The sequence below is a fragment of the Helianthus annuus genome, chromosome 11 (assembly GCF_002127325.2).
Source record: "Helianthus annuus cultivar XRQ/B chromosome 11, HanXRQr2.0-SUNRISE, whole genome shotgun sequence".
Taxonomy (NCBI): Eukaryota; Viridiplantae; Streptophyta; class Magnoliopsida; order Asterales; family Asteraceae; genus Helianthus; species Helianthus annuus.
The window spans coordinates 128,348,664-128,367,208 of record NC_035443.2 but is presented as its reverse complement, the minus strand read 5'-3'; the positions used below and the strand labels follow the sequence as shown (position 1 = coordinate 128,367,208).

Below are 18,545 nucleotides of genomic sequence, written 5' to 3'. Positions count from 1 at the left end.
AAAGCCTAATATTAAAAGACTTTAAAATTCAAAGTTGGTCCACATCAAACCACTGCCTTGTGTATTTCCAAATTTTAAAGGTCTGGCCCATATTCTAAAGGGCAACCACTGCCCATCTACGCGAAAGTAGCAGCTAGTTCCTTTGGCAAATGTATACTTAGCAGCAGCAGATGTTGTTATTTTTCGTAATACTTTTAGATCAGCAGATGTTTAACGCTAATTACCATGAAATTCAAATTTAAATATGCATGGGAATAAGTAATTAGCAATTAATGCATGTCACTCACATTCAAACTCCTGTCAATCATCCTTCTTATATAAGGCTTTTCTTCTCATTTCCCTCTTCATGTTTCATCACGTTTTCATCTTCTCTAATTTTGAAATTTGAAATTTAATCACAACTCGATTTCTGAATTAGAAGCATGTCAATATCAGTTGACAGTAATAATCTTAGTTTTGTTAACGATTTGAATCCTGCTAAGGATATGTGGAACATGAAGGCGAGAATTATACGAAAATGGAATCAGGGTTACAAAATGGAGATCATCTTCATTGATGAAAAGGTAATTTATATCTCTGTTTTTCCGTTTTATTTTAGAAAATGCAGTGTTGTATGCTAAGAACATAATTTCTTTAAATGTTCTTCAGGGTGCTAAGATTCAAGGAGGTATTAAGAGTCACCTGATACCTGTTTTTGATGGACAGCTGCAAGAAAATGCTGTTGTGATTCTTTCGAAGTTTGGTGTTGGTGAGAATAAAGATTTATATAAAGTAGTAGTGCAGCCTTATAAAATCAACTTTTATAGATGCACAACTGTTACTCGTGTGAGAGATTGGCAAGGTGTTGAGTATGGTTTCAATTTCAAAGCTTATGAAGATATTCTTCAAGGAGAGGCGTTAAACGCTTTGAGTGTTGGTAATGTATATTTTTGTAATCATGTCTTGCTTGTATAATATTAGAGAGTTTTACTTATATTCTTGTATAATGTGATCATGTAGATGTTGCTGGATTTGTGATTTCTTGTGGAGATCTTGAAATCTTTGATCGACCTCCAAAGGAGACTAAGAAGATGAATTTCGATATTGAAGATTTGGAGTAAGTTGTTGTTTATATGTTCAGTCATGTAGTGATCATAAAATGTATTTAATGATGTTAATAAATAAAATGAAGAATGTTTGTATTTAATGTGGGATCATGTAATAGTAATAAATGAGGTTTATATTGTTTGTATGTAATGCTGAATCATGGTAATAAATGTGGTCTACAGTTTATTCTTAGTGAATATAGTACTGAAATTGAAACCATTTGCTACTTTAATAAATGTTATAGTTTTCCTGATTTATTTTTTGTTTTTATTCATTCAATGTTGTTTTGATATGAATATTCTTTTCATGTAGTGGTAAGGTTTTACGGTGTACTGTGTGGAATGGTTATGCTCTGCAGATTAAGGACTTTATTTCTAAAATCCCACCTCATGAGCATGTGATGGTTGTTATACAGCATGGAAAGTGTAAGGAATGGAAAGGTATTTTTGTTACTTTCTGCAAATCATAACTATACTGTTTATTTCTGGCAATATAAAGACATGTATACATTAAATATCTATATACTTTTCCGTGTAGGTGAATATACTGTTCAAAGTGACAAGTTTGCAACACGAATTTTTCTGAATCAAGAAATTGATGAAGTTGATGAGCTAAGGAGGAGGTAATTCTTAATATAATTTCTATTATATATAGATGGAAAAGTCAAATACTTGGTTTCATGTCATTTATATACTAATTTTAATCATTTGTGGTATTCAAAAGGCATATATTGAAGTTTGGACAAGGGAGTAGTTCTACTTCTCAGACGATACTATCGTCTCAGAGTATTTTTCCATTACATAAAGAATTTGTAACTGAAGGTGTGAAGAAACATGTTGATGAGATTAGCGAGATAGAAGAGGTTTCACTTCTTTGTATATAGTTTGGTTATTTGTTTTGTTTGTCACCTGCGTGTTTTTACAGGAAATGTGTTGTGCTTTTACAGGAAATGTCTTGTGTTGTGGTTGCGACAATTAAGATTGTGCAAGAAGAGTATGGTTGGTTTTATGCTGCCTGTCGTAAGTGTTTTAAGAAGGTGATGGGTAAAAGTGAATACTTGCAGAATGTTGAGAATGTTTCAGATGATATTCTTCGATTGCCTGCGACTTCTTTGGTTTGTATCAGATGTCATACTGAATGTACATCGATCACCACAAAGTAAGCAATGATGATTATTTAGAGTTATATTTATATAAGTAACATTCTAAGACTCATATTTGAATATAGTTTTGCAGTTTACTTAGTTAGTTGTGTATATTTCAGGTTCAAGGTGCAAGTGCGGGTGCAGGATGAGAGTGGTAGTGTTTCTTTTGTTATGTTTGATAGAGATGTTCAGAAGCTTCTTGGATTAGCGGCGAGTGACATAAGAGAGAGGCAGGTTAAGGCCAATGATACTGGATTCCCTCATGAGATATTTCGATTGGTTGATAAGAAGGCTGCTTTTAAGATTGATGTTTCAGAGTTCAATCTTAAAAATGACTATCGTGTTTATACTGTGCAAAAAACAACTGAGGATCCAGTAATAATTGCTGAGTTGGTTGGTAGAGATGGTAATGGTGATGAAAATACTGATGAGGTAGCATATAAAATTACTCTTTCAATCTATTCATTTTTCTTTTGAGTTTTAAACACTGGATTGTGTACTTTTTTATATGATATCATATATTATGATCCTTTAGGTTACTCAAGAGGTAGTTGACGTTAAAGACGTTAACCTTTCAGACTCTTCTCAGGTGTCTGCTGAACGAACTTCAAGGGTGAGTATTTATTTTTAAAGTATGTTTAGTACGTTTAAAAAGAGTTCATTATTTTATTAAATGAGATCAATAGTTGTTTTGTGATCTGTTGGAAGGATGATGTCTCTGTTACGGCCGACTCTTCAGTCGTTGAAGTTGAAAAGGATTCTGGATCAAGTCCCAATGGAAAGCGGATGGCTCAAGATGCTAATGTTGCCAACGTTGGTGAGCTATCCACTAATGTGAGAAGAACCCGGAAGAAGCTGACTAAGGTTAACAATTAGATTCTTATGAAAAAACAATTGTTATGAGAGATAAGTAGAAACCACTTATTTTTGAAGAATCCTTGTGGTTTTTATTTATGTCTGTTAACTGTTGTTTTAACAAACTGTGGTTAAAAGTTTTGTTTGTAATGGCTACAATGATGAATATGTTATGTAATGTCTATTGGTTGAATATCAAGTAAGGTTAACCTTTATTATACATGTTTGGTGATATTGATGGACTGTATAAGTAGTAGGGTTGTATATTATTGTAAGATTGATGAATGGAAATTTAATCAATTGTTTAGTCGGAAAATTGTTGGGGTATGAGATACATTAACATCTGTTAGAGGCTAAGCACTGTTATAGTGTGCTAACATCTGTTAACCCCTAAGCAATGTTAAAGATCTGTTAAAGGTTAAGCATTGTTATAGGGTGCTTCAACAGACTATATGAGCTGTTGATCATCATCCGTTAAACATTTTATATTATAAATCTTTTGTTCAATTGTGTAATATCTGTTGGTGCATAGCAGAACTTAGGTTCATCATACATTTTGCTTCATCAGCAGAGGTTATAGCGTGATATAACGTGCTAACATCTGTTAACCCTTAAGAATTGTTAAAGATCTTTCAAAGGCTAAGCACTGTTATAGCGTGCTTCAACAGACCTTATGAGCTGTTGAATTGTCTAATATCTGTTGGTGCACAACAGAACTTAGGTTCATTATACATTTTGCTTCATCAGCAGAGCTTCTCTTTAGCAGACTTTTGCTTCAGCAGTCTTTGTGTTAACAGACCTTTCGGTTCATCAATAGAGTTTGTTTGCCTCATGTGTTGAGGTTGTTTCGTTTAAGTAACAGACTTTTCTTTTAACAGTGGTTGTCTTCAACAGATGTTTTGGTTTGCAAAGTTTAGCGAAACAGATGTTGAGTTTGTCCCTTTGGTAGGAGCAGTTTTTAAAACACTGTTATTTGTAATTCCAATTTGTATACTCTTTTATTAATTTTGAGTTTTATATTTCTTTTTGTTGAGTGACTGGGAAATGTAACGGAAAATAGTAATGTTTAGATGCAAAATATAGTAATTTTTACTTAAAAAATATAAAAAGGTAAAACCACAGTTTTGAAAGTATATACAAAGACTACATAACTTCATTCCTAAGTTAGTTTCCAAACAAGAAATTTGTTCATCAAACATGTCAACTAAAACATAAATTATACAAGGCTGAAAAGGTGTTCAAAGATCATGTCAACAAATTTCAAAGTGTATTTTATCTCCTCTTACACTTTTTTCTTCGACTATCTCAAACCTCAGTTTTTCCCCACAGATATTCCCGTTTCATCCATGATACGCTGCCAGTCTGTATGCATCACTAGATGGTTGTTGTCGTCAGGTGTTCTAGGATCTCTCCTAACAACCAGCTGTACTAAAAACTTCACATGACCAAATGACAGCACAACTTTACGGTAATCATTTAGCTGGTGTTCTCGAACAAAGTTCCTCGGAATTGCCTGTAAAGGAAAATTTTTTCTTTAGTTATTCATTCAAAATAGCATATTCTTTAAGTAATAACAGATGGATCCAAGATTATAAGTAAAATCAAGTATATTAAAAGTGGATATGTAAATACCAAGCTGTGTGTCTGTAAAACATGGTATTCAAGCTGTGTGATTGGTACGGCTGCGGTGATGTTTTGTCTCTCCGTGAAGTGCAATCCGTCTTTGTTAAAAACCTTCACAGTAAAGTTAAAGTCGTCTTCAGGAGTACTTCCCATCCATTGAAACAGCAGTTGGCAGCTTTCCTCAATATCATTTTCGAAGCAATAAGTTGTCCATCCTGGTCCCATAAAACCAGCGGCTAATCCCTTTTTGTTTTCAGGAGAGAAAACATAATGGACATCAACTTTACTACTCTTATTTGGTCCATGTACTTTGGCAACCAAGTTATCAATTTTTAATCTCCTTTGCGACAACAGCTTCAGCAAATCGTGTGGTAAATGCTATAATTTTCATAAATTTTAAAAATCTCATATTAGATTTTATATAGGATACAAAATATAAATTAGAAGTTTTGGTAACAGTTCAAAAGATACACTGGCAATATATAAAAATAAGTAGGAATTTTTAACCTGCTTGCAGTATGTTTCTTCTTCAGCCTGTATCAAGCATCCATGAACATAATCTCTGTTAGATCCATCTTTTCTAATCTCCAATCCCTCATTGTTCAAAACATTTAGCTCAAATTTTGCTTGCTTCAATTTTTTTAAACACAGCTTGTCTATGTTGTTATTTCTATAAGTTTCAACGAACCGAGTTCATTCTGGCCCGTTTATCCTCTTACTTTTATGACTGATGCTCTGTACTGCAATCTTATACATAAAACCTGTATAATCAACCAACTTTATCACTTCACACTTTCTTGGTAATTGGTTAGTCATTATCTTTGGAAGTATCTATGTGTCACAGCCCCCGATCCATATCTCCCGGGAACGGGCGGCCGTGAGCCAGTTTCGGTGGTATCACATTTATTTATCTAATTTGGCAGCGGAAATTTTCATCAGGATCGTAGTTAGGAAATATTTTAATCAGAGTAAACCACCATGTTTTATAACATTAAACATATGGGTAAAACCCAAGTTTTCAATACACACGTTTCATAGGAATAAATCCTATTTATTTGAATAAAAACATCCATTTTATTATTAGGTAACTTTATTGCCACTTTTCCATGCCTCCAGTGCTGTCCAGCTGGCTTCTATTTGGCTTTCACATTTTGTTACCTGAAACGCGTTTTAAAAACATTTTGTCAGTGGGAAATACTGGTGAGTGATTCCCAGTTTAATCAAGTTTAAGTAAAAACCAATTTGCAGTATTGAGGGCACATCCGCAATTACATTTGTATCCAAGACATCACAATTAACATCAGTGGTACGGTCATACTCAACTTATGGGATGTTACCACGCCAGTAACCAATTTTGTATACAAAACCCCAACATACCCACTATAATTGTATTCTTTACAAATACTCAATAACTGCTTTGTATATATTTAATTAAGTGAGGTTTTGTAAAAACAGTAAACAAAAAGGTTTACAAAAAGTGAATCAACTCACATTGCTGTTTTAGGTTTTTCGTAAGGGTTTCCTGGAGATAATCTATAAATTACACAAATGCACGTGTGTTAGTATAATAACCCATTTTAACATTAGTAATACCCTCCCCGAGACGGCATTCCAACGACTACGTCGGGCAGAACCACGACAGCCGTTACGGAACCCTAGATCAATCGGGCAGCGTATCTAATACGTCTCCAGGGGTTACAATACTTACATCGTAGCAGAACCTCGCTATTTTAGGGGGTATAATGCCCGGGTATAGTAACGCCACTACAGAAATTAAGAAAGAAAGAAAGGAAATGAACGACGGAAACTGAAAGCCCGTTGCCTTCTTATATAGGGCTGTAATCACGTCTCCACGCGGCCCGCGTAAAGAACAGGCCAACCCTTACGCGGCCCGCGTCAACCTGGGTCAACGGCGTAGCTTGGTCCGGTCACCATATAGGCTCGACACGCATCGGACACGTGGCCGCACCGGGCTATGCCACAATTCTAGACACTCGCGGCCCGCTTTAACTTAACCAAACTTGTACGCGGCCCGCATGAACTTATGATTTAAGAGAAGTCTGGTTACATCCTTGCGCGGCCCGCGTTATATTGAGGTGAGGTCCCATGCGGCCCGCCTCAACTTAATTTTTATTGTTTTTAATTTACTTTATATATATATAATCTATTTTGGGCTCGGTTTTCACATACGGGGTGCATATAAAGACATATTGATATATTTAAAGATATATTAGGGTGTCGGAAATATTATGAGGATGTCGGTTTTACCGAGGGTTGTTATATCCTCCCCACCTTGTTTTAGAGCTCGTCCTCGAGATCTACTGGAACAAGTGTGGATATTTCTTTTGCATTTCTGATTCAAGTTCCCATGTGTATTCAGGTCCTCTTTTAGAGCCCCACTTTACTTTGACCAGAACTAATCTCTTATGCTTGAGATTCTTAATTTTTCTATCTTCAATCTGTAGAGGCTTCTCTACAAATTTGAGTTGTTCATTAACCTCTATATCCTTGAGAGGTACTACGAGTGATTCATCAGCTAAACACTTTTTGAGATTAGATACATGAAACACATCATGTATTCCTGCCATTTCCTCTGGCAGTTGTAGCTGATAGGCTACCGGTCCTACTCTTTCAAGAATTTTGAAAGGTCCAATATACCTGGGACTTAGCTTTCCTCTTTTGATGAATCTTACCACTCCTTTCCAGGGAGAGACTTTCAATAATACTTTATCTCCTACTTGAAATTCTAATGGTTTGCGTCTGTTATCGGCATAACTCTTTTGTCGATCACGTGCTGTTTTCAGTCGTTCCTTGACTTGAATAATTTTATCAGTTGTTTCCTGTACTATCTCGGGTCCAGATAATTGTTTTTCCCCAATTTCTGCCCAACAGACTGGGGTTCTGCACTTTCGTCCATAAAGTGCTTCGAATGGTGCAGCATTGATACTTGTGTGATAACTGTTATTATAAGAAAATTCTATTAAAGGTAAGTGTTCGTCCCAGTTACCTCCAAAATCAATTACACAAGCTCTAAGCATGTCCTCCATTGTCTGAATTGTCCTTTCGCTTTGTCCGTCCGTTTGAGGATGATAAGCTGTGCTTAGATTTAACCTGGTTCCCATTGCTTTTTGGAAACTTGACCAAAAATGAGAAGTAAAACGGCTATCTCTATCGGAAACAATTGATAAAGGAATGCCATGTAAAGAAACGATTTCATTTACATATAATTTGGCTAATTGTTCCATACTAAAGGTTTCCTTCATTGATAAGAAATGAGCTGACTTGGTTAACCTATCTACAATCACCCAGATTGTATCATTACCTTTCCTTGTTTTAGGTAATTTGGTAACAAAATCCATTGTTATCAATTCCCATTTCCAAACTGGTATTTCTAATTGTTGTAACAAACCTGAGGGTTTCTGATGTTCAGCTTTAACTTGTGAGCAAGTTAAACATTTAGAAACATAAGCTGCTACATCCTTTTTCATTCCTATCCACCAGAAATTTTTCCTTAAATCCTGGTACATTTTATCACTTCCTGGATGCATCGTATATTTAGACTTATGGGCTTCTTCTAATATACGGTGACGTAAATTTCCTAATTTAGGTATCCACATTCTCTTTTTATGGAACCTCCAAATTCCATCTGTTCCTTGTTCTAATTCCTTAATCATTCCCTTTAATTTTTCAGTATCCTCCTTGATTACTGATTCTTGTGCTTTTCTAATCTGATTGTTTAAATCTACTTGTAGATTTAATTTAAGAGAATGTACCCTTTTTGGCTTTTCGTGATACTTTCGACTTAAAGCATCAGCCACCACATTGGCTTTTCCTGCATGATACTGGATATCACAATCATAATCACTAAGCAACTCCATCCAACGTCTCTGTCTCATATTCAATTCTTTTTGCCCGAAGACATATCTTAAACTCTTATGATTCGTGAATATGGTAAACTTACTACCATATAGATAATGTCTCCAAATCTTAAGGGCAAAAATTATGGCTCCTAATTCCAAATCATGGGTCGAATAATTTTCTTCATGACTCTTAAGCTGTCTAGATGCATAAGCTATAACCTTTTGACGTTGCATTAATACGCATCCATAACCTAACTTAGAAGCATCACAAAAGACTACAAAGTCTTCAGTTCCTTCTGGTAACGCTAGTATCGGTGTATGGGTTAATCTTTGCTTAAGAATTCTAAAGGCTTCTTCTTGTTTTGGTCCCCATTCAAACTTAACAGATTTACAGGTTAACTTAGTTAAAGGGATGGCTATTCTAGAAAAATCTCGGATAAATCTTCTATAATAACCGGCCAATCCTAAGAAACTTCTAACTTCAGTTGGTGACTCTGGGGTTTTCCATTTGGTAATTGCCTCGATCTTTGTTGGATCTACATGAATTCCTTCATGGTTAACTAAATGTCCGAGGAATTGTACTTGTTCTAACCAAAACTCACACTTTGAAAACTTAGCATAAAGCTTCTCTTTTCTCAATAAACTTAAAAGTAAGTGCAAGTGCTTTGCATGCTCATCTTTACTTTTAGAGTAAATTAGAATATCATCTATGAAGACAATTATGAATTTATCCAAATATGGCTTACATATTCGGTTCATCATGTCCATAAATGCGGCTGGGGCATTGGTTAAACCAAATGGCATGACAGTAAATTCATAATGACCATACCTTGTTCTGAATGCGGTTTTAGGAATATCCTCTTCTTGTACCTTTAATTGATGATATCCTGATCTTAAATCGATCTTAGAGAAAAATCGAGCTCCTTGAAGTTGATCAAACAAATCATCGATCCTCGGTAATGGGTACCGATTCTTAATCGTGACTTTGTTCAATTCACGGTAGTCAATGCACATACGCATTGATCCGTCCTTCTTTTTAACAAATAAAATCGGTGCTCCCCATGGCGATGAGCTTGGCTGTATAAATCCTTTCTCCAACAATTCGTCTAATTGTTTCTTCAGTTCTTGCATTTCAGCGGGTGCCAAACGGTAAGGTGCTTTGGCAATCGGTGCTGTCCCTGGTAATAGGTGAATTCTGAATTTAACTTCCCTGTCTGGTGGTAGTCCTGGCAATTCTTCTGGAAAGACATCTGAAAATTGGGACACTACTGGAATGTCTTTTAACTCTTTTCCTTTAGTGTTAGTGATTATAGAAATAAAATACACTATAGATCCTTTCCTTATATAACTTGCAGTTTTCATCACAGAGATGAATTTAGTGGATCTAGATGGCTTATCTCCTTTAATTGTGATCTTTTCACCTCTTGGTGATTTTATCTGTATTGACTTTTGATCACATAAGATATTTGCTTTATTGGCTATTAACCAATCCATTCCTAATACGACATCAAATCCTACCAGATTCATTGGGTAAAGGTTTGCAATAAACTTTTGATTAAAAATTTCTATTCTTGCTCCCTGCAAGATTTCAGAAATTCTAACGGTTTCTCCATTTGCGGTTTCTACTAGACATTCTTGTGGTAGTTTAGTTAATGATTGATTTAGGAGTTTGCAAAATGAAGTATTAATAAAACTTTGGTTGGCACCAGAGTCAAATAATACTTTAGCAAAAATATCATTAACTAAAAACGTACCAGCAATGACGTCCGGAATTAGTCTAGCTTCGTCTGCAGTTAGCACGAATGCTCTAGCATTTTTAGGATTTTTGTTGGTTGCAGCTGGAGCCAATTTCGGACAGTTTGTCCTAATGTGACCTTTTTCTCCACAATTGAAACACATTCCATTACTGGATTTCTTCTTGCAATTCTCTTCCTTGTGTCCTGGGGCCTTGCAAAAATTACAGTAAGTAGAGCATCTTCCAGAATGCTTCTTTCTGCAGGCTTTGCAGTATGGTGCAGAGGTAGAACCTACATTCCTACGATTGAAATTCCCAGAACGGAATTCTTGAGTAAGCCTTTGGGTTAGGTTTCTCCTCTGGTCTTCTTCTCTAGTACGGATTAACTCATCTGTCAAGGTATTGGCTAGTTCTACAGCTTCCTCTATGGTTTGGGGTCTAGCTGCCTTGACTACATATCTAATCTCTCCAATTAATCCCCAGATATAACGGGAGATTAATACCGGTTCAGGTGATGCAAGGGTAGGTACTATTCTAGCATATTCAAAGAATGTGGTAGTGTAACCCTTACTGTCTACCCCGGTCATTCTAAGATTTAGAAACTTATTTGCTATCTGTTCCTTTTCATTGGGAGGGCAGAATTTCCTTTCTACCATATTTTTAAATTCCTCCCATTCCATGTTATAAATCCTATCACTTCCTCTTGACTGGAGGATAGTGTTCCACCATTCTAAGGCTGCGTTTTTAAACAGATTTGAAGCAAACATTATCTTATCTTCTTCAGCACATTTGCTTATTTTTAAAACAGCCTCAGTTTTCTCTATCCAGCGTAGAGCTGCAATGGGTCCTTCATTGCCCGAGAATTCTATTGGTTTACAGGACCAGAATTCCTTGTAAGAACAACCATATGGCATGGTTCTTCTTCTTTTGGGAATGGGAGCTTGAAGTACGGGTCCATTGTTCACGCTGTTTTCCAGTTCACTTGGTCGTTTACTGTTATGCTTACTTTTATTATTCGCTTCTTGAACCGTTTGAATAATAAATAGCATTGCATCTATAATTCCTTGTGCCACTATATGTTGAACGGCACTATTATCCATTTGGTTCCCATTGTTATTGTTGTCCGGATTCTCATTAACCACGTTAATGTTACTCTGGTTATCGTTATTCAGATTATCCTGATTTTCCTCGTCGGCCATCTGAATTTTAAACAATTTACCAAATATTAATATCACAATTAATATTTGAATATAGCCAATCACATGTCACGCACTTTTAACCAAAAGCGTCGAGCATTGCGACTTTTACTCTATTTATATAGTATGCATCATTACACACTAGCACTGAAATTTAAATTACAATACTGACTGAAATGTAAAGCTACAATACTAATAGTAGGCTTCCATAGTTTTTTTTTCTAACACATACACACATATATTTTATTTTATTATTATTATTACTACTACCGTTTCTGCCATCACCTTCACTGATATGGATTCATCCAAAAATCCATATTACGCTCATCGTATTTCCATACGAGGCGTTCTCCCACCTGTCGCTTTCGATCACTGCTTTCTAAAATTTCCTCCCCAAAAGTCCTAAGTTCTTGGACATTTTCTGCACTCATTGGAGGTGCAGGTTCTAAGACTGGGTTTGGAAACTGGGGTACGGGTTCCTGATACGGAGGCATAGGGGCTTGGTATGGGTATGGATTCTCTAAAATTTCCCTAACATACGCATCACTAGTGTTGTAGGGATCTTGAGGATCTAACCCTGGATAAGCTCCTAAGTTGGGCATTGGCACATTTTCCTGTATTGGGTTTTGTTGCACGTAGTCCCTAACATCCTCCCACCAGGGTCGTAATTGTTTGGGTCTAGAGGATCAGGTGCAGGTACCCTAGGTATCTCCTCCGGATTGTAATCAGGCATTTCTATCTGGTTTTCTACTTCCATGGGTTGGTCAGGATTTTGTGGTTGGGGTGCTAGCATTTGTTCCAGGTTTGGGTCAGCAGCAGTGGTTGCTAAAATATGGATATTAGCGATACCCCTATTGAGCATATCCTGATTATAAGCATCAGTTTCTCTTTTTGCTGCGGCTAACACTCGCTGTTCCTGCAACTTTTTCATTCTTTTCCTACGCTCGTGCGCTCCCCTACTGAACCATCCCCTCTTTTTATGAGGAAATGGCTCTTCAGACTGAGCCTTAAACACAAAGATTCCTTCTTCTGTGTCAGCAGAATACCCCGATAGGGCAGGCTGAGAAGAGGATGTGCCTTCGCTCCTAGGCGAACCAAACAGTTGACGATAGGCGTCAGAAGGTCCTTGGTCGCTCATACTGTAAACTAACAAATAGTCAGATAACACATAGCAAGAAATACAATTATACACGTATTTCCATAATTTATTTCCTAACACTTTGAATTTTGATGTCAGCAAAACACTTCTGTGGCTGAATCAGTGGCATAGCTCTGATACCACCTTCTGTCACAGCCCCCGATCCATATCTCCCGGGAACGGGCGACCGTGAGCCAGTTTCGGTGGTATCACATTTATTTATCTAATTTGGCAGCGGAAATTTTCATCAGGACCGTAGTTAGGAAATATTTTAATCAGAGTAAACCACCATGTTTTATAACATTAAACATATGGGTAAAACCCAAGTTTTCAATACACACGTTTCATAGGAATAAATCCTATTTATTTGAATAAAAACATCCATTTTATTATTAGGTAACTTTATTGCCACTTTTCCAAGCCTCCAGTGCTGTCCAGCTGGCTTCTATTTGGCTTTCACATTTTGTTACCTGAAACGCGTTTTAAAAACATTTTTGTTAGTGCAATATCTGTCTATCGCCTCCGTCAATCTATTCCGTAGCAGAAATCAAAGAAACCGAAGAGTTTTAAGCTTTTAGGTTACAACTAGTTAAAAAGGGCAAGGTGGCAAACTTGTAAATAAGGAGAAATCCTTATATTCCTTGTGCCTATAAATAGCTTATTTAGTTGTAAAGGTTAAGACTTTTGGAAGACTTGGAGCTTATTTGGAGAATTAGAGATCTAGTTGTAGAGAGAGAAAGTCTAGAGAGAGAAAGTCTCTCCAAGTGATTCACGGCATTGTACACGACGTCATCTATATAGAATCACGTTTTCTCGTACGTTATTGTGTCACACCCCAACCGATGGCGGAAACATCGAGATGAGACGTACAAACTGTTCAAAGACATCATAACACTAATTGTGACAATAATTAAAGTTTTATTCATTGATAACCAATAGTTTCATACAATACATGGAAATGAAAAATACATAACATAGATTGAAATTTAAATGTTTGATGGGTTTCTAAGCCATCCTAGCCATATTCTTGTTTTCTTGAATCGTCAACCTGCAGTATGCATTTAAAATACAATCAATAAATAATTGCTGGCGAGTATACAGGTTTGTACATAGCATAATAGAGTTAAATAGTTTATCAAATCTAATCCATGTGAACAACTGATATCAAATTAACTGTTATACTCGTAACGATGAAATCCACATGTCCAAACCATAGTTTAACGCAATTAACATAGCCTAACCCTCGAAAGGGTGGTGATAGAGTTAAAAGACCTAGCAATACCCATAATATACGGGAGGGGCGTTACAACCTACAGCGCTTAAAATAGAAAGGTCCAAAATACGAAATGTTACAGTCTCCCCTACTTTAGGAGATTTCGTCCTCGAAATCTTAAGAAGAAGACTGAATAACGCTCAAATATAAAGTTTCGTTGAAAACAAAAAAAAGAGTTGGCAACTATCTCTGAGGTAAGGAAATCACCCCTAGCTCATTGGTGGAGTTGAAAATTGAGCGAAGCTAATTGTCAAGGTAAGGAAATCACTCCTATCTTGATGATATTAGCATAAAATTCAGAACAAACCACATGACACACTTAGTTAACAAGATTAACGTATCACTGGCATGTGAATAAGCAGGTCAACCCATCGTGTACCGCAATTTAAAGACTTAACATGACCACTAGAATACAGGCGGGCGCTACTCCTATAGCACTACGCATAGTGCTATACATGTTAAGGTGTGGGTTAAAAGACAAGTTCATCACATAAGAATCACCCAGTAATCACGAATCCAGTGTAACATATTAGTATGCATGTATCAAATTAAAATGAAAAACACACAAATGTAAACACAAGAAAATTAAGATAGCATAAAAAAGAGATTTAACGTAAAACATAGTGTTTTGATATAGGAAATGCATACTACACCCAAAAGTGTAAAAATAGAAAATGGGTCAAGTATACTCACAGTCATAAATGTATAACATTAGCATAACATGAATAACATGAGTCAAATAGATTCACAAAATTGTGGATAGATAGTGCAAAAATGATTAACATAGTGTTTTTGATATAGGAAATGCATACTACACCCAAAAGTGTAAAATGGAAAATGGGTCAAGTATACTCACCTTAGAGTGCGTTGCGTATTTCTTGGAATAAGATTACGAATAATAGATTTCCCCAAGAGGATGTGCACAAGAGAATTACCCTATTAAGTTTGAAAGGGTTTGTTAATTATTTGGGAATTTATAGGTTACCAGATAACAAGGCAAAGAACATTAACATTTCTAAGTTATGTAAATCATATGCCTTATATTTTCTATGTAATAATATGTGACGAATAAATAGGTAAAATAAAGATTAATTCTACCAAATATCACAAATAGAATTACCAAAGTAAGAATATGTATAAAATTACAAAAATAAATAATCCAACATTAATCAATAATTCTATAAATAATAAACTTATTTATAAAATTCTAGTTATATAAAATAAATAAACCTGAAAAACAAATTAAATAATAATTCTGATTTAATTTTATTAAGAATTCTAAAATATATAATTATAAAATTCTGAATTAAATAAACAATAATTCTGATTATTAAAATAATTCTGATTATTTATATAAACTAAATAAATCTGATTTTTTAATAAATCTGATTTTATAAACTGAAATAATTAAATATAATTCTGAAATATATATATCTGAAAATAAATAATAGAAATAAAATTCTGAAAAATAATTATTTCAGATTTAAATAAATCTGTTTTATATTAATAATAATTATATCAATATATCTGTTTAATAAAAATATTAAATATAATTATATAAATAAATCTGATTTTATAAATAATAATAATAATCATCTGTTTTATTATAATGATAATAATAATAATTGTAATAATAATAATAATAATATTAATAATAATAATAATATATATACAGTAACGAGAATGATCGGAAAAACGAAAACGAGTCGGATACGTTACCGGACGACGACGAAGGTGGTGGCCGGAGATGGTGAAGACGATGGCAGGTGGTTCCGGCGATCCTCGGTTTCCCGGCGAAGACTCGTATCGGGTTTTGGTTCCGGTTTAGTTTTTTTGATTTCGGGAGCGAGAAAGGAACGAGAAAGATGAAGTTTGGATTGGGTTTTATAATGGACTGAGGGTGTTCGGTTACAGAAACAGAAGAGTCGTCGGTTTCCGGTAATAACTTGAAGGGACGAAGAAGACGAACCAGCTTTTGGCGGTTAATGTTTAAATTCGCGTAATTAATGCGTGTTTAAATACAAATCATGATCAAGTTGTTAACATGTTGAGTCACAGACCAGTTGGTTTGTGCGCGTGTTGTCTGAGTCGTTGGTCATGGGTTCGAGTCCCGGGTCACGCATAATTCCCCCTTTTTTTGTTAATTACTAAACCAACTAACTGGGTTAGCCACTAACTGAGTTTTCTAACTCAGTTAGTGCTGCCCTTTAATAAAACTAACCAGGTTAGGTTATTTAACCGGGTTTTCACTAACGGGGTTAGATTTGCTAACGGAATTGCTTAAAAATCAATAACATTTAGAAAATAATTATTTATTTAATTATTTTATTTATCTAAAATATTAATAAAATAATATAAAAACCATTTTAACCCAAATTTCAATATTTTTACCGAATTAACGTATAAATTCCCAATTTTCGTACGGTTTAGGGTAATCTCTTGGCAACGATGAATTTAAGAGCCGAAATTAAGATGGAATTTCTCTGTTTTTACGTGTTTAACATAGTTTCAACGATACATAGCATTCAAACACAAATATGGATAAAATCATGCATTTTCATTATGATTTCAAGTCTCGAGTACAATTTGGAATTTGAAACAAATACCACGAAGGTACAACTTACAAAAATAGAAAGTACAAGTAGACTTGCCAAAAATGGAAAGATTGAAAATACGAGATGTCACAGTCTCCCCTACTTTAGGAGATTTCGTCCTCGAAATCTAAGAGGAAAACTTTTGAAAAGATGACATCTAATGATTCAAAAAGAGGAAAATAAATGAGACTTTGATCATAATGTTTTTGTTTAGGAAAATTGGTTTCATGTATGCATCACATAGCACATTGTTTTTCACATGAATTGCCAAATAGTTTCACATAGAATAGCATAGTATTGCACATAGAATAACATAGTGTTACACATAGAATATCATGTATAATGAAAGCAAGATAAATTTAGTTTGTTCACGAAGGAGTAATTATTAATTGTTTTAGATTGCGATAATAACGTGCTTCGTGTTCCCAAACTTGAAATTAAGATGGAATTTCTCTGTTTTTACGTGTTTAACATAGTTTCAACGATACATAGCATTCAAACACAAATATGGATAAAATCATGCATTTTCATTATGATTTCAAGTCTCGAGTACAATTTGGAATTTGAAACAAATACCACGAAGGTACAACTTACAAAAATAGAAAGTACAAGTAGACTTGCCAAAAATGGAAAGATTGAAAATACGAGATGTCACATATTGAGTGTTCGATCACATACGTTCACGGATTCCGCACGTCGAACGTACATTACGCAATCGAACGGTATCGAAACCGGTCCTAACAAGTGGTATCAGACAATAATGGCTAATTCCTTTCGAACGATCCACAAATTGCCAAATAAGCGATCGAGAGAATGTTCGTTCGAGCGAACCAGAGTATGATCTTTCGAGCGGTTTCAAAATTGTCCGTTCGAGCGGTCCTAGGTATGTCCGTTCGAGCGGTTCAAGTACTGTCACAAAAGCGATCCAACTTTCGTTTGTTGGAGCGAACCTGACTTGTTCGTATGAGCGGTCCAAGTATGATCGTTCGAGCGGTTCAACACTGTTGTCCGTTCGAGCGATCTAGAGAGTCAAATTGTCCGAAAAGCGGTCCTAATGTGATCGTATAAGCGGTTCAAGTATGTTAGGTCCAGAAAAGTGATCCTACGTCCGAAAAAGCGATCGACCGATTTTAACCTGTTTTAACCATTTTTAACCCGTATTTTCACCTGAATTTTTCTAGGGTTTGTTAAAAGTGTGTTTTACACGTTATATTCAAATTTTAGACAATTTTGACCGTTGGAACCACCGAAAACCGAAAAAATATGAGAGAAAGTGAGTAGAAAAGAGAGATTTCTGCAGATCTATGCTGTCGTAGTATGAACTCCTCGTCCTGAGCTCTGATACCACTTTGTTGGACCGTTCTATGACCCGAAAAGTCAGTCGAAGTAGTTCATCTTCACATACGAAGGCGGAATCAACGTAAGTAAAGTAACAACAGCTAATCCTTTCAATTCCTTGTGTTTGTATTGCTTTCTGATAAAATTTCAGCAGAGTTTCGGCACCTCAGCACACACATCCACCGTTACACATTATGAACCGTTCAACCTATTTATAGACAACCTGGGTCGCTTATGTGACAGATCAATAAGCGATCCAGCACCAGTGTCACATAAGCGATCCACACACATTCCCTAAAAGCGGTTCTAAACTTATCCTAATGACACAAAAGCGGTTCATAAAACATACATGACTAATAAGCGATCCTAAGTCTATATTACTCAATATTTACACTTTGAACCCCTTTAGACCAATCTTGACTTCAGACTTTCTTGTAGACGCAGTCAACAGACATTCCGTGCATCAACAATTTTGTCAGTGGGAAATACTGGTGAGTGATTCCCAGTTTAATCAAGTTTAAGTAAAAACCAATTTGCAGTATTGAGGGCACATCCGCAATTACATTTGTATCCAAGACATCACAATTAACATCAGTGGTACGATCATACTCAACTTATGGGATGTTACCACGCCAGTAACCAATTTTGTATACAAAACCCCAACATACCCACTATAATTGTATTCTTTACAAATACTCAATAA

At 35.5% G+C, this 18,545-nt stretch overlaps 1 protein-coding gene across 1 annotated transcript; it reads left to right on the top strand.

Annotated features, from left to right (window-relative positions):
• Positions 1 to 422: 422 nt before the first annotated feature.
• On the top strand, positions 423 to 3,106 carry LOC110888431 (replication protein A 70 kDa DNA-binding subunit A-like). Its single transcript, XM_022135956.2, has 10 exons — positions 423 to 563; positions 649 to 916; positions 1,000 to 1,096; positions 1,399 to 1,526; positions 1,624 to 1,708; positions 1,810 to 1,948; positions 2,033 to 2,244; positions 2,350 to 2,662; positions 2,766 to 2,843; positions 2,939 to 3,106. The coding sequence occupies exons 1-10, from the start codon at positions 423 to 425 to the stop codon at positions 3,104 to 3,106; spliced, it is 1,629 nt and encodes a 542-aa protein (XP_021991648.2).
• Positions 3,107 to 18,545: the final 15,439 nt, after the last annotated feature.